Source organism: Penaeus monodon, chromosome 2 (genome assembly GCF_015228065.2).
Source record: "Penaeus monodon isolate SGIC_2016 chromosome 2, NSTDA_Pmon_1, whole genome shotgun sequence".
NCBI lineage: Eukaryota > Metazoa > Arthropoda > Malacostraca > Decapoda > Penaeidae > Penaeus > Penaeus monodon.
Window position 1 is genome coordinate 18,874,343 of NC_051387.1, and position 16,470 is coordinate 18,890,812.

Below are 16,470 nucleotides of genomic sequence, written 5' to 3' on the forward strand. Positions count from 1 at the left end.
CAGAAGAAATGGTAACAACAACAGCAATCGGTGAGGAAACAACTCCCAGAGAGATGGCAACTGAGGGAACAGTCACACAGGAATTAACTTCTGAAGAAACGGTAACAGAAGGAACAGTCATCACTGAGGAATTGACGCCCAGTGAGATAGCAACTGAGGCCGCAGTGACGCAGGAATCAACGCCCAGTGAGATGGCAACTGAAGCTGCAGTGACGCAGGAATCGACGATAACAGAAACCGTGACGAAGGAATCAACATTCGTGACCGAGAAAGCAGAATTGACTACAGAGGCAACTTCACAACTTTTACCCCACGATACACCCGAGTACATTCTTGCTCCACCGCTAATTCCTTCAGAAGAGGAATTACCCAAGAGTGAATATGAACCCTTGAACGTTCCAATCGAATTTATACTTCACCTTCTCAGTTAATTCGCTTATTGTAGTGTGGTGTATTGAGCTTCAGCTGGGTTCACGATTGTGTGTGATTACATGTGTTTGTATGTGGGTTGAGTGCTGCTCGCAGGATGTAACGTGGATGTTTTTTGGTGTGCAATTTTGTGAATATTTTACTGTTAAATTTTATAGCTTGTATCAGTCCAGCTACTTACCATGACCGTAAGAAGATCCTTTTGTAATATTTATATATCTCGTTGCATGGAATAGCTTAAAAATTTTAAACAAGAAATACAAAAATTGGTGAATAACGACTGTTCAGCAGTTTACGTCATCTCCCTTCATAGAAGTTCAGCTCCCTATTTTTTTTTTTTAAACATGATCGAGATGATTTTATGATAGTCAGGTGTTAATAATAATTTGACTGTCAAGAGGAGCTGTATGATTGTACACGTGATGGGAAACGCATTTAAATTGTATAAAATAACAGCAAGTTGGTGCAGAAATTACTCATGGCATTATTTGTTGAAAATATTGGTTTTATCACGTTTTAGAGTTCATGTTTTGTTATTAAAACTTTTATATATGCAATGTTGCGTTTCATTCAATATATTTTAAGTTCATGAAGATTTAATAAAGGTCTGTTTCATCTTGAAAATGTTTTAAAGTTCAGTTTCTTGTAGAACAATATCAGAGTCCGTCCAGTGCAGTCTTATTGGGTTGATTTAATTAAAGAAATGTACCAGCTTTTGCCGTAAGATCTAAGTTAAAATCTCAGCCGTTTGTATTGAAGGATAATTACATAAAAGACCATAGGGAAATGTTCCAATACTTCAAATACTTTGGAAGCATGAACAGTGGAATATATGTTAGCTTAGAATTTGCAGTAAATATTTTAATGATTAATTCACATTTTGATTTTAGTTAGCTGGTGCAAGTTATGGATATATCAGGGTAATAAAATAATCCATACAGTATATACCTTTGGACAAAAATTAACACTTATAGACAATGTCAAGGGTTCATGTTCAAATGGAGATCATGACAATAATAATGGTCAAAAATTAAAACCCCCATTCCTTGCTGCTTGTCATGGGGGGGTGGGGCTTAGGAGATCATCCCTACCTTGGACGTCAGCCCTCGCCTCAACAAATTATTTTCTTTTCCTTCTACTACCCCCATCTCTACAAATATCTTAGATACTCTATTTAGCCCAGCCTAATGGGACCGATTTTCGTGATTCCTCCCACAGCTCCCTACTCTGACAACTCTCTCCTTCCAGCAATACCTCCAAACAAGTAGGCAAAGTCTCTCTCCGAAGCCGACCCGACCGTTCCCGTCTCGTTACCGTAACATCTGAAACCCAAGCTATACCATTATCAATGCTAACTAATCTCTCCGGTAACCCCATTCCTGCAGAACCACACCCAACCCGCAATACTTGCACTAGAACTGTCTCTTTCTCCCCAGTAAACTGCCCTATCTATAACAAAAATTGGTCAGATTGCGCAGAAGACTTGCTTGCCTGCCTCAGACTATGATGTGATATCAGTACAATGCTACTCCATTCCTCCCAGAGGTCATTGGAAGAACCCCACCAACATTGCCAAAATTATTTTCCGTAGACATGACCTCCCCTTTAATGTTTACAATTGTTGGAGAATTCCTCCATGTCCGACCGTATCAACCTCCCCGTCAGTGCCAAAATTATTGGCGTTTAGGACATCCTGCCAAATATTGCCATTCCACAGCCAGATGCCCTCTATGTGCCCAACCTGGTCATACTCGATCAAACTGCTCTGCACAGTAACAATGTGCCAAATGTGGTGACCCCCATAATGTTTTTTTTTAATAGGGGCTGCCCCACCTACAAATTTGAACATGAGGTGGTAACTTACAGATTCAAACTTGGACTCGTTCTTCGGGAAGCCAGACAAGAAGCACATCGACGAGGTTTTTCTCTTGCTCCCTATTCCAGTAATGTCGCTTGCTCTGCCCCTCCCTCTCCCTCCCAAGACGTTCCTACACTCTCCCCTATACCTATCCCTCCTACATCCTACTTCCCCACTTCTACCTCCTACTTCCCCCAGTCAAATTCTTTTACCATTCTAAACTCACACTCCAATCTCTACTGCAGCCCCCTAACATGCACTGTAACCATTATCACTCATAGATCAACTTAAGATAGCTCTCCTACACTGGAATATTCGCATCATATCCTTCACTTGATCTAATCCCCTTAACTAACCCTACCTTAACCTATTCACTCATCAACTCCTTTACCAACCTTTAACCTTCTCAGTATTCTAGATAGTTGAAACTGCAAATGACTACTAAGTCAACTACGCTCCACTAACCCTTTACTGTACCTTCCTATAGTGCTACATGCCCTTAGATGTCTAGCACATATGTTTTGCTTTTAACCATTAACCATTTTATTTCTCTTCTTTATCCCCTTCTGTCCACTTCCCTAATCACTAAGTCCTTTTTACCCTTTTTGCCACAGTAGCATATCAGTGCTATATGTCCTTTGATGTCTAGCACAGTTGTTTGTTTTGACCATTACCCAATTTTGAAATCCACAAGTATGGCAGTGAAAGGGTAGAGAAGGTGAGCTGATGGGATATAGTACAAGCCCGCCTCCTTCCCAGTCCCTTGCTCATTGTCGTGGGGGGCTTAGGAGACGGGATTGAGGCCCAATGTAGGGGATCACCCCTGCCTTGGAACTCAGCCCTCACCTCAACTTATTTTGCATGGTCTTTTCTTCTCCTTTTCTTTTCCTTCTCTTCTTCATCCCCTTGTTCTGTCCACTTATCCTAACCGTTAACTCATGCCCTTTTTGCCACAAAACTAAATCATAATGGTCCCTACTCCCTTAACTCCTTATCAACTAAGCAATAACTCTCCTACATTGGAATATTTGCAGTTTCAGTTTTTACAGACCTGACCTCTGTCATATAATTTCTTTTTATAATCTATCTATTATCTGTCTCCAAAAGACTTTTCTAATACATCCTCCTATACCAAGTCCTAGTTACTCTGTCTCGTCTATACTTATCCATAAGAAAACACCTTATGTTATACCTCCCTTCCAAACCCTGTCCCTTGCACAGTTATTCGCATCTGTCTTCGATGCTGGATCACAGTTATTTCATTGTACTTCTCCCCTTCCCTGTCCCCCCTCCCCCATTGGCTTTGTTGCTTTTGAAAATCAAATTTCCCAAATACAGCCACCTTTTCTAGTAGTTGGTGATTTTAACTGCTGCCACACTCTTTGAGGATGATTCTATCACTACCTCCCATGGCTGATCCCTGGAATACTTCCTGTCCACAACTGACCTCATTATTCTTCATTGAAATCGCTCTACACATTTTGACATGTGCATGCATTTTTTTCATGCCTTGGCCTCTCTCTCTTCTCCATTTTGATTTCCATTGGTCTAAAAGTTTAAAATTCTAGACCACTTTCCAGTCTTCCTTTCTCCTACTTATGTACCACTTCCTAATCCCCCACGCTGGTGGGGGATTAGGAGCTGATAGTGTACTTTCACTTCACACTCTACTAGTCTTACCCCTCTGCCCCCCTTCTCTGGTAGAATTCTGATTGAACCAAAGTGCTTTCCTTAAAACACTTAGCCTGGAACAGTTATTCCTACAAACAAGGCACCCTGATCAGCTATCAGCCCTTAACTCCTTTAAAAGAGCATCTGCCTGACTAGCTGGTGAAATTGTTTCCTCATTTACATCTACATCTATTTCAGCTGTTTGGCATTGGATCTATAAACTATCGGGCAAATACCCCCCCAACTTGACTCTGCCTTGCAGTCGTGCTGCAACACCCATGAAAACCCTGACAGTATTCACTACCATATGGTCCGACACCTTCCATCCTCCCGTCTATCCATCATATAAACTATTTTCAACCACGTATGGATGACAGGAAATTTTCCTTCTCATTGGTGAGAAGCCTCCGGGCTAGTACAGTGGTTACTGCTGTGGCTGGGCACCACGGCAGGCAAGGACTCGGTTCCGCCGAGTCAGCAGCAGCACGTGAGCAAAAATCAGACAGACAGTATGTCACACCAAGAATATCCATTGTATCAAATGGAATCCAAACCAAACTTAAAACTTAAACTTAAACTCTTCTCCCCTTCTTGAAACCCAACAGATCGGGTACCCTACCTCAGGATTACCGCCCCATCACTCCAACTAGGTGCTTGTGCAGACTAATAGAGCGAATGGTTAACTTTTGCTTAATATGGTATCTTGAATCCTACAGTCTCCTTCTCAGTTTGGTTTCTGTCGTGCCCAAAGTACAGCTGACCAATCTGCTGATTTCGAAACATATTGCATCTGCATTTGCACACCATGACTCTGTATTAGCCATATTCTTTAACTTAGAAAAAGCATATGATTCCACATGGCAGTACCATATTCTCTAAAAATTGTCCTCCCTAGGCATATGCGGAAACGAGTGTCTTTATAAAGTCTTGCCTCTCCAAACACACTTTCCAGGTTAAACAATTGCCTCTTCCACATTATCAACTTTTCCTCAATTCAAAGGCGTCCCGCAAGGCAGTGTGCTCAGAACCACTTTATTCTTTCTTACTATTAATGACATTGTATCAATTCTACCACCAGGGGTCCGGTCATTACTATATGTTGATGATTTAACCATCTTTGCCTCTGGTACATCCATATCAACTCTCTGCCAATGCCTTCAGTCTGCAATGGGCCACTAACCATGGCTTCTGGTTTTCTACCTTCAAATCTTTCTCCATCCTTACTTTCGTGCATGTGTAGGTCCCCAACCTCCACTCTTCTTATATGGCACTCCACTCCAATTCTGTTCTGGCAAATTCCTCCCTGCCGCCTCCGAATCTTACAGACTCTTTCCCATAGATCCTGGGGCTCAGATAGCAAAACTCCCCATCTTTCATGTTACCTTGATCCTCTCCACTCTTGATTATGGATGCCATATCTACTCCTTTGCTTCAATCTCTCTTTCTGCTCATCTTGATACAATCCACCACTGCAGTCTTCACTTAGTCCTAGGTGTCTTCTGCTTCTCTGCAGTTGACAGCCTTTACACTGAGTCAGGCATGCCATATTTCTCTCAACGCCATACCCTTCCCTCTCTGATGCTGTGCTCGAATCCACCAACTTTTCCTCTCCGAACTAACTATCCCATAATCCCTACTTCCTACCTTTTCTTCTCCACATTTACTTATTCCTCCTCTCCCATTCCCCCTTTCCCCATCTCTGACGTCTTCTGTTTTCTATCTATTCCGTGCCTTCATGGCTTCTACCGTACCCCATATTTGCACCTCTGTTTTCCCTGACCCACCAAAATCAGATATCCCCCCTTCTATCCTTTTTACCAATTTCCTTGACCATGTCTCCATTCCTCCAGTATTCATGTTTACATTAATGGCTCCAAATCCACTTCCGGTCCTGGTTTCGCAGTAATCTTCCACTCGTACTTTTACTGACTCCCTTAACTCCTCATTTCTCAGTGTGTGCACTCGACCATTCCCCTTGTCAGTTAGATTCAGAACTGGTTCTTCTACCTGGGGGCTTTGCCAACAAGCCCCACCCTATTGCTGTATTTTGCCGTGTTAACCTTGATGTTGATGCAGCAGAAAATTTTCAATAAACAAATAAGTTGCATGAGGAACATAGAGGTGGATCAGATGATAGCTGTGCTTTGAGCATGATGGAATCCAAAAGACCCCAAGTACCACCCTATCACTATATTTTGAATACACTGCTAATGACCTTAGATGTTGATGCAGCAGAAAATATTCTATAAAAAAATAAAATGTATGGCATCAGGGCCATCACCCGTGTTGCAACACGACAGTAAAGCATAAAGGAGTTCAATAAAGGAGAACGGGGCATTATAGGGCTGTATAAAGGATGAGGAGATGGGAGTGAGTTACTTAGCTATTTTAATGGAAAAGAAGTGGGGAGAAAGGTGAGAGCCATTGCTGATCTGGCTGAAATATAAGTTCAGTAGCAACTTGTAAAGGTTCAGAAATGAGTGTGTTTGGATGTGGAGAACTGGGGCAGGATGAAAAGGGTGTTTCCTGATAGTTTATGGATTTTATGCCATACTGTAGAAATAGGTCAAGAGAAGGTAATAGTGGAGACGTAATTTTGCCAGCTGGTTTTAATAAAGATTCAGATTGTGTGTTCTTTTAAAATAGACAAGGACTCATTTTTGACAGGGGGCATTTCACTTGTAGCAATAACTACTCCATGGTGGACACTTCATTTGAAGTGCTTTGGAGCATTCATTGTTCCATCATGGAACACATTTAGATGTATATAGTCGGGAAGTCCAGGGAATGGCTGTGAAGGCAGCACTCAGGACTGACTGAAATATGAGAGTATGTCTGATGTGGAAGAGAAGGAAGACGGAGGAAGAGAGAGAGTAGAGAGAGAGGTGAAAGTATGCCAGCCTGCTCTATCAAAGTACCAACAGTGGGGTTTGGGGCGTGGGACATAAAAAAGGAGAAATAGAATAGAAAAGGATAATAGAAAAGTGATCGCTATTGGGAAGGTGGTACAAAATTGACCAATGGAAATACAGATGAAGGGAAAGAGAACAAAGAGAAAGGTCAAGGTATGTTAAAGTGAGTATGAGAAAGTGTTCCAAGGATCGGCTTTAGGACGTAGTGGTAGTCACTCTAAAAAGAGTGGCGACAGTTGAAAGCACTGGCGATGAGGAATGGTGATTGAAGTTGAGAAAGTAAAGTTTCAAAGGTATTAAAGTCAAGGAGAAAAGTAAATTGAAACAACTGTGACCCAACGGTGAAGAAAGATGCGTATAATTGGGTCATGCTTAAGAAGTTTCTAATATCCTCAAGGGTTTTTGGAGGGGATTTGGGTGGGGAGATTTAGGAAACATATTAATTTTTACGAGGAGGTGAAGAGGATATAGGCATCTGAGGAGCAGAGGATGTAGGTGTGGGAAGGGATGTGGTAGAAGAAGATGGGGTGGAACATTCGGATTGTCTGGTGCAATAGGTAAGGCAAGTAGTAAAGAGGGACAGGGGGGATTGTGCATATTGGTGTATCTGGATTTAGAATGGAACAAGGATTTAATGGGGAGATAGGGAGTGTAGAGATGGGAAGTGTAGGAGTATGGGTTAGAAGGGATAGGAGTGGAGTGAAGGATGGTTTTAGAGTAGGGAGTCATTGAAAAATCTTGTCAGCGTGCTTCCTATCTGGCTTCTCATAGAATGAGGCCAAGTTTGTATCTGAGAACTGCTACCTCACACTCAAACTTTTAGGCAGGGTAGCCTCTACAGAATATATTATAGGAGCCACCGTAATTGGCATTTTCACATGATTGTGCAAGGCAATTGAACGGTTATGATCGGGTTGGGCACGCAGAAGGCAGCAGGCTGTTTAGTGACAGTGCTTTGTAGGTTGGCCAAAATGTCATTTCTGACATTGATGGGGTGGGGGTTGATATGGTCTGATAGGGCAAGATTCTCCTCTCATATAGACCTAATGGGGAAGATCATGTCTACGAAAAGTTATCTTGGCAATATTGATATGGGACTTACGGCGGCCTCTGGGGGAATATTATAGCTCTGTACTGATACCGCATCGTAGTAAGTAAGGCAGGGAAGTAGGTTGTCTCCACACTCTGACCAATCTTTGTCACAGACAGGGCAATCAGCCAGGGAGATGGAAACAGTTCAGAAGAAGAAGAGGTATTGAGAATACTGGGAGTGAGGAAGGGGTGACTTTTGAAGGCTGCATTATAACTTGGGTAGATGATTCAGAATGGGCAAAGTTGGCAGCACGAGGAGTGGGGTGTAGTAACAGTGGTCGCAGCCGTGATCAAAGGAGAGTCGGGTCGGTAGAGCAGAGGTGTTAGATTCAGAGAGACTAGTTGATAAAGGGGCGAGCCTCAAAACCCCTAATAAGGTTACAAAATCTTCATTATTGGCCATGGTAAGCTTGAATTATGTGGGGAAGATAAAAGGTCCACACTCAGGGTCCCCAATGAAGGTTAGGGGTTAGACAATTGACTAAGAGAATACCGTGCCTATGGCTCCCTGAAGGCGTTCATGACTGGCACAAAGTCAGCCTTTCATCTTTTCAATACAGCTCTCACACCTTAGTAATTAGATCCCCAATCCCTTGCTCGATGTTGTCGTGGGGGAGGAGGGGGGCTTAGGAGATGGAGACTGAGGCTAATGTATGGGTCCACCCCTGCTTTAGACCTTAGCCCTCACCTCAACAAATTTTGCAGGGTCTTTTCTTCTCTCCCTTTCCTTTTCCTTCTCTTCATCCCCTTCTTCTGTCCACCGCAGGGCTTGGGAAGAATAGACCTCCAAAATTAGTTAAGTCGAGGGCTGAGGCCAAAGGAAGGGGAGATCCCAAGCACTGAGCCTCAGTCTCCGTCTCCCCCTCAATCCCTTGCTTATTGTTGCCGTGGGGGGAGGCTTAAGATGCAGAGCCTGAGGCCCAGTGTAGGGGATCACCCCTGCCTTGGGCCTTAGTCCTCGCTTCAACTAATTTTGCATAGTCTTTCCTTCTCCCTCTTTCCTTTTCCTTCTCTTCTTTATCCCTTTCTTCTGTCCACTTATCCAAATCGTCAACTTAACGTTAACCCTTTTAGCAACAATACTTTACTATAATGCTGACCTTGATGCCTGTTACATTTGCCATTGACCATTCTGGAAATCAGCAAACATCGCCTTGTGAACCAAAAAACTTCCTTGCCTGGGGGCTTTGCCCATAAGTCCCACCCTATCCCTATATTTTGTAAACGCCGCTATTTACCTTATATGTTGATGCGCCCCCCCCCAAAAAAAAAAAAAAGTCTCCCCCCCCCTTCCCCACCTCGACAGCAACGGACAAGAGAGGGGAAATCATGACAAACCCATTGTGTGTGTTGGCGTATGTATTAATAAAATCGACTACCTTGTTAAACAGCGTTTATTGATTTTATTATTATATCACAAAGGTAATTGATATATTAAGAGTTCCATATATATATATATATTTCAACTTCAACATATAATGAGATGATCAATTACTCTAAGCCACATTATATGTATGTAACCGTAAAAGAGGATTCTTTTACTGGTCCCAACAAACGCTGTTAAAATAAAGAAATTTTGAAAACGATATCACATGGATATAATAATGCATTTTCAACATTTTGCAGCATCAAATTATCGCCAAAACTGTATACACTGACTGAATATCGATAACAGTATCTTGTCCATTGGAATGCATTTAATATAGACGTCACTATTCCTGAGGATCCAGTACGGAATACACCAGTTACGTTTCCACTTTCTTTTAGCTTACAATGAAGCCACACCTGTTCCAGATATTGTATGAATACATCACGACACAATACATGAGTAAAAATGGATACCATCATTGTTCATTAGCTATATAATTTTCTCAAGGGACGTAATAGAACAATAACATGCACATGAACATATATAACGTGGATCTCAACAATATATTATTGTCGCACATTAAGGCCTGTCCACTCAAGCGGGCATGATCTGTGGGCACACAGGCGGGCATGAGTATAGATGACGTCACGAACTACTCGGTAAACAAGTGCTTTCCTTGTTTCGCCTGTTACGTCACCTTTTCAGTTGCCCGCCGATCATGCCCGCTTATGAGGGGAGGACTTACGTTCAGCAAGGAATAAAAAATCAAAAGAAAATCGGTCAACATGGCACCAACTCCACCCCCCCCCTTTCCCCAACACACTTCTCACAGCCAGTAATGGATCATCTCTGTCCTCGGTGGAAGAGTGTAGAGTTTTGCTTGAAAAGGCAAGGTAATATAAATGCAAACAGCGAATAAGAGCCAATAGTATATAAGATTGTGTGTGTGTGTGTGTGTGTGTGTGTGAGAGAGAGTGTGAGAGTGAGAGTGTGAGAGTGTGAGATAGAAAGTAAGTATGAGTGAGTTTTATCATTCTGTCTGCGTGCGTTTCTGTATGTGTTCCTGAACAAGTATTAAAACCAAACCCTAACCATGATATTTCTTAAAACACTGAAAAATGATAATCATATTGTTAAAGAGTTTTTATGTCATTAAGGATAAGACGTTCCAGAAAGCACAATCAATGCACTCAAGCAACTGCTCCAGGCAATCGGTCTCACTTCCTCCTTCAACGGTGCCTTACAAAGATTATCGATATGGACACTAAAAACATTTCCATACAACACAGCCTAAAATGCAACATAAAATGCACATTTGTTTCGATCTGAGCTTAGATTGATACCAAAGGTACCTCCGAGATATTTCGGCCTTTGCATACGAAGGACTAACAAACAAAGTGCATCATAGATATAAAAAATAAATATTTCTTCGTCTGTCATTTGTCACACTCTAGTGCAAATTTACGATAATCATTCTATATATGCAGACTCGATGATCTACAATTTCGCTAATAGACTGCAGTCAACTACATTTGCGTCAAGCGCGGCACTTGTTGAGGCGTCTGCGTTGGACCGACAGATCGCCAGGGATTAAAGGCATTTGGTGTCTCCCTCGGGCCAGGATGACCAACGCTACCGCCTTTTTGGCAAAAGGTGTCGATACGATGTTATAGCTCAGGCATCAGATGAAATAGGTCAGCTTTTTTAATACCCATTAAAAAATTGGCCATTCTGTTAAATTTTGCAAAATTAGTCCTTGCATTGTAAGTTTATATACAAATTTTACTGCAAGATACAAAGGTAAATACCGATTACACACACTAACCAACGCCAAACCTGGGCTCTAGCGTCGCATTCGCACTACTGCCGTATCGGCGGTAACATCGGGATGGGCGTCCGCAGCCGAGCAAGGGAGTGGCAAGCAATTGCAGAAGCTTATGGCGAAGCGGGAGGATACGGGGACGCGGACGTTCCCCATTTGCAAAGTCTCTATTATCTCTGTCAGTGGGATAACGTTTCCCGTTAGCCAGGTGGGGAATTTAATATCTACCTTTGCACTACCGAACCTGTGGCTATGTAGCATCTGATTCCTTTAATTTCTTCCTGAGTGGGAAATGAAGTACAATTTACAATTGTGGCGAAACTAATTCCTTAGGGCAGACCAATCGTGACACAGGAATGGAATGCAGACGCCCAAATACCGTGGCAGTGATATTAACCGGATATGTAAATAAAGAGATCCCGACGTAAATAGTCAGGCTTCTCGTCTTCCTAAGTATTGTACAAGAACTTCTAGAATTTTGTGCTGCTGTTCTAGTGTGGAGCTAAATGTGCTACAGCTTCACAGAACCAGACCCAATGTCACTTTTTGACTAGACACAAAACGTCTATTTTGACTAGTATAGACCGTCCGCACACACATACATTACAGATACACACACACACACACACTCACACACACACACACACACACACACACACACACACACACACACACACACACACACACACACACACACACACACACACACACACACACACACACACACACACACACACATGTATATATATGAATATATATAAATATATAATTATATATTTATATATAAAAAAAATATATAAATAGAAATGTATATATAAATATAAAAATATGTGTGTGTGTGTGTGTGTGTGTGTGTGTGTGTGTGTGTGTGTGTGTGTGTGTGTGTGTGTGTGTGTGTGTGTGTGTGTGTGTGTGTGTGTGTGTGTGTGTATGTGTGTGTGTGTGTGTGTGTGTGTGTGTGTGTATGTGTATGTGTGTATGTGTGTGTGTGTATGTGTGTGTATGTGTGTGTATGTGTGTGTGTGTATGTGTATGTGTGTGTTTATATGTGTGTGTGTCTATATGTGTGCGTGTATATGTATGTGTGTCTATATGTGTGCGTGTCTATGTTGTGTATGTGTGAGTGTGAGTGTGAGTGTGAAGTGTGAAGTGTGAAGTGTGGAGTGTGGAGTGTGGAGTGTGAAGTGTGAAGTGTGAAGTGTGAAGTGTGAAGTGTGAAGTGTGAAGTGTGAAGTGTGAAGTGTGAAGTGTGAAGTGTGGAGTGTGGAGTGTGGAGTGTGGAGTGTGGAGTGTGGAGTGTGTATATATATATATATGTATATATATATATATATTTATATATATATATATATATATATATATATATATATATATATATATATAATGATTGTTTTACATCTGGACAATAATATAATAGCTAATAACTTGAACTACCTATTTTGGCACGAAAGGAAACCTGGTAACTACTCTACACATCACAAAGTTGGAGACATTTTCTCGGCCAGTTTCCTTGAAGACATGAATACTTCTAGGACGCTCTTGTACACTATAAAGGCAAGACGAGAAATCAATGGCACTTGAATGAAACATATAAAAATAGTACGAAATATACTAATATAAAATTATGGCTTGATAATGAATGAACTTGAAGGGAACTTCAGCAACTCGCAGAGACTGAAGTTCCCTTTTTCGGAAACATCATTATCACTCTCTGTCGCCTGCATATCACCATCACAGCACTTAAAAACAACAGATCAACAATGGCAAATGCATAACATAACAGATTTCAGGGTTTGCAGCAAGAAGGCTCAGCGCCCCTCGCTATCAGGTCCCGCAAGACATCCGCCTGCTTCTTGTGGTCTCGCTCTCTCTTCCTGATCTTGCTCGGGGGTTTGGCGATGAGGTCGACCCCGGTCACTTGGCACATGTACCAGACGCGCTCGAGTGCCACGGGGAAGGGCGAGACATTGCCACAGGTTGCGGGCGGCGGCGGGCTGTGGAGGAAAGGACGGTCATCTCATGCACATGCGGTTAGTTTTATGTCATGTGAACTGACACATTCATTTATATGACTACTTACTGGTTTATCATAAGCATTTAAAATGGCAAACTTTACTGTCATGTAAAAGGAGAGAATACAGATTTAATTGAGAACCAAATCGGAATTCCTTACTTGGTGTGAGGGCCACTCAGCAGAACCATCAGTGACAGGTCCTTGGCCGTCGTAGCCAGAAGGAATTCCTGCAGTCTTCGGACCATCTCCGACCGCGTCACAGCCGCATTGTCGTCTGCCGCGCCTTCTCCCTTTTCTTGAACCTCCTTTGATCCACGGTGCGATTTGTCCAGTAATTCTGGGGGTATCATTCTTGGCCAACTTTTTACACCCAAGTTGTGCATATCTATACCTGTGTCCTGCTTGTGACGCCTTGCCGTCTTGTGTTTTCTATTGTTGCAATAATCGCCGTGTTCAGTCACCTTGTTTGAATCTACACCCTTCACTTTGCATTTCGACGCTGCACCTTCCCCAGCACCATCCCTCGGCACCTCGATCGCCTCCTCCGCGCCTCCCTCGTCTCGTGAGGACGGCTGTCCGCTGTGCCAGCACCGACCACACTGCTCCAGCAGCTGGCAGTATCGGCCGTCTCCCGTCCAACATCTGAGGTCGTGGATGGCTGCATCTGCGTCCTTGGCGCTCCCCATCTCCTTCGCCAGTCGTCTGTAGAGAGCATTGGCCCTCAGGACTCCCAGCTGGTCCAGCATTTGGAAGGCTAAGGTCCTGCCGAGGGGAGAGCGAGGACTGAGCCCCCCTCCTCTTCTTCCGCCTCCTCGGTCGTCGCCCTGGGGCAGGAGAGCGACTGGAGATTCGAAGTCGTGTGTGAGAGCCGAAATAATCACGTCACGCAGGTAACTGGCGGAAAAGAAGAGGAGAAAGGAGCTTTAGACTGAGTACAAAAGTGTTCATCCTATACAGTGTATCATACTACATCTTCATAAAAGATTTCGACAAAGTCCCATCTTACCTATAATGTTTGATGTCCTCAACGGCTTCCCCGTCCTCAGGAAATTGAACAACAATAAAAATGTTAGTTTACCAATTATATGGAAAGATGGACAATATACCTAGAGGAACAAAAGAAATATTCCACATAAACACATCATGAAAGAAGGAGCATGACGATAAATAAACAAGTTCTATTCTCACAATACAAATGAGAATTGCCTTACCACGAACACCTTCAAATTCGTCTGTGGAGACTGTATGAGAGCGTCAACCGCGCGTCTCATCCGCGTCAAATCCCTACAGAATGTATGAATGCATAATCGCTGTTTTTAGTTTCCTAAACTTATAACACAGAAGAACCGAATTTTGTCTTTCAAGTATAGCTTAGAGTTTTGTCAAAAATGTCACGATATGAAAAACGGCAGCTTACCCTGAGAACAAGTCCTGAGGGCAGTAACGGCTTCGGTCTCGGCACTTTTCGGGCTGGAATTTAGAAGCAGGAAGTTATAGGAGGTATCTTTTATGTTTCACGCGGATGTCATCCGTAAACAGCTCTGCAATTCGGTCATAAGAAAGCAGTAAGATGAACTGAGTCAAGGTCTCAATATTTCAACCCTTCCGCACGCGAACACTCATACGAGTATATAAAACAAATACACAAACGTGTACATAGGATCCGATTCCCCACAAAGGATTCACATAATGCTAACTCACCTTAACATACTGGTTGATACAAAAGACACACATGGGAAGACCGGGCGTAGAGTGATCGATGTAACCTTGCTTGGGCTTGATCTCCACACAGATGACCTTGGCCTGCGGGCTCTCCTGCCCTTCGGCCCCTGGGCGAAGGCTCCTCTCGGCCGATTCGGTCTCCTGAGGGCGTCGACTAGAAGCTCCTGTCCCCGTACCCCCCTCGACGTCTCGCGAGGAGCCGCCGGACGTGCCATTTGTACTCGAGGCTCGATGAGATTCCCTGAGATCGCGGACTACTCCTTCGGGGAGCGCCGCATGGGCAAGAGGGTCCTTCCGCCGCTCGTCGAGGCCCTCCCAGGAACACGCAGGAGGTCTCGGGGACGGGGATCGTCCGCGGAAGGAAGACACAAAGGGGGCAGTACTAGCGAGATGATGAGTGAGAGAGGAATCTGAGGAAATGCTGTCGGTGGGAAGGCGTCTCTTGCTGAAGGCGCTGGCGGCGTCAGGACATATCCAAGCTACTCCATACTTGTTGATCTCCTTGCCCCGACGTCGCTCTGGAAGGAGAGGCAGGTTATTAAATCTCTTATATCACTGATAGTGAGCAGAATTACTTTTAATCACAAAATAAAGGCCTAACATTCACTCCCAGTTACAACTTCCTATAAAACACATCGTATTACTTTCGAAAGCCAGACCGAATCATCCCTTCAAAATAAGGAGACAAAGTACTACGTCTACGTATGTGGATTTACCTACACAATGTCAAAACACTCGACACAAAAAGCAAATGCAACATGAAACCTCGCAACCTTAACAACCCAACCTCGTGAATAATCCCGAAGGTTACTCCCTTACAGTACCATGACGTGATTTTCCCCCTTTTGTGGTAAGATAAGGAAGGTATCTGCTCAGAAAGATTGCAGATATGAAGGTTGATATGTTTTTAATTCTATTAATAATCACTCCGAAGTCCATACGACGATAAAGGTCAACACAGTTTGAAAAAAGACTGAATATTTGAGGAGACTTTCGCTCCGGTCTCCGCCGTCATAATCCTTGCGCGTTGTTACAGCGACACGAAGGCCGAGCTAAGAAGATTAATATCGATTATGCTGTGCTGGGTGCGATAGAAGGGTGGACGAGAATAGTGGACGAATGGAGGGATGTGGGATAGCAGGGAGGGATGGGCGGAAAGGGGAGGGAAGGTGGGGGAAAGAAGGGAGGAAGGAGGGAGGGAGGAAGTGAGGTGAGGAGGGTATATATACATACATACATACATACATACATACATACATACATACATACATACATATATATATATATATATATATATATATATATATATATATATATATATATATATATGTGTGTTGTAGGTGTGTTGTGGTGTGTGTGTGTGTGTGTGTGTGTGTGTGTGTGTGTGTGTGTGTGTGTATGTGTGTGTATTGTGTGTGTGGTGTGTGTGTGTGTGTGTGTGTGTGTGTGTGTGTCACCGGTGTGCACAAACACACAACGCACACACACACACATACAGAAAAGGAAAGAGAGAAAAGAAAAAGAGGAAAGAAGAGAGAGAGAAAGATGAGAAAGAAGAGAGAAAGAGAAGAGAAAGAGAAA

The 16,470-nt window shown here is 43.1% G+C and overlaps 3 protein-coding genes across 3 annotated transcripts in view; 1 reads left to right on the plus strand and 2 right to left on the minus strand.

Annotated features, from left to right (window-relative positions):
• Positions 1 to 986, plus strand: LOC119581424 (mucin-17-like; the record flags this gene model as incomplete). Its single annotated transcript, XM_037929703.1, is given in 1 exon segment — positions 1 to 986. A coding segment is annotated over 1 exon segment (431 nt), but the record flags the coding sequence as incomplete, so codon positions are not given.
• Positions 1 to 16,470, minus strand: part of LOC119578181 — a 29,816-nt gene that overhangs the window by 3,159 nt on the left and 10,187 nt on the right.
• Positions 12,522 to 15,407, minus strand: LOC119581408 (the record flags this gene model as incomplete). The annotated part of the gene is given in 6 exon segments (XM_037929702.1): positions 12,522 to 13,147; positions 13,327 to 14,061; positions 14,174 to 14,208; positions 14,379 to 14,451; positions 14,585 to 14,637; positions 14,869 to 15,407. Coding segments are annotated over 6 exon segments (1,643 nt in total), but the record flags the coding sequence as incomplete, so codon positions are not given.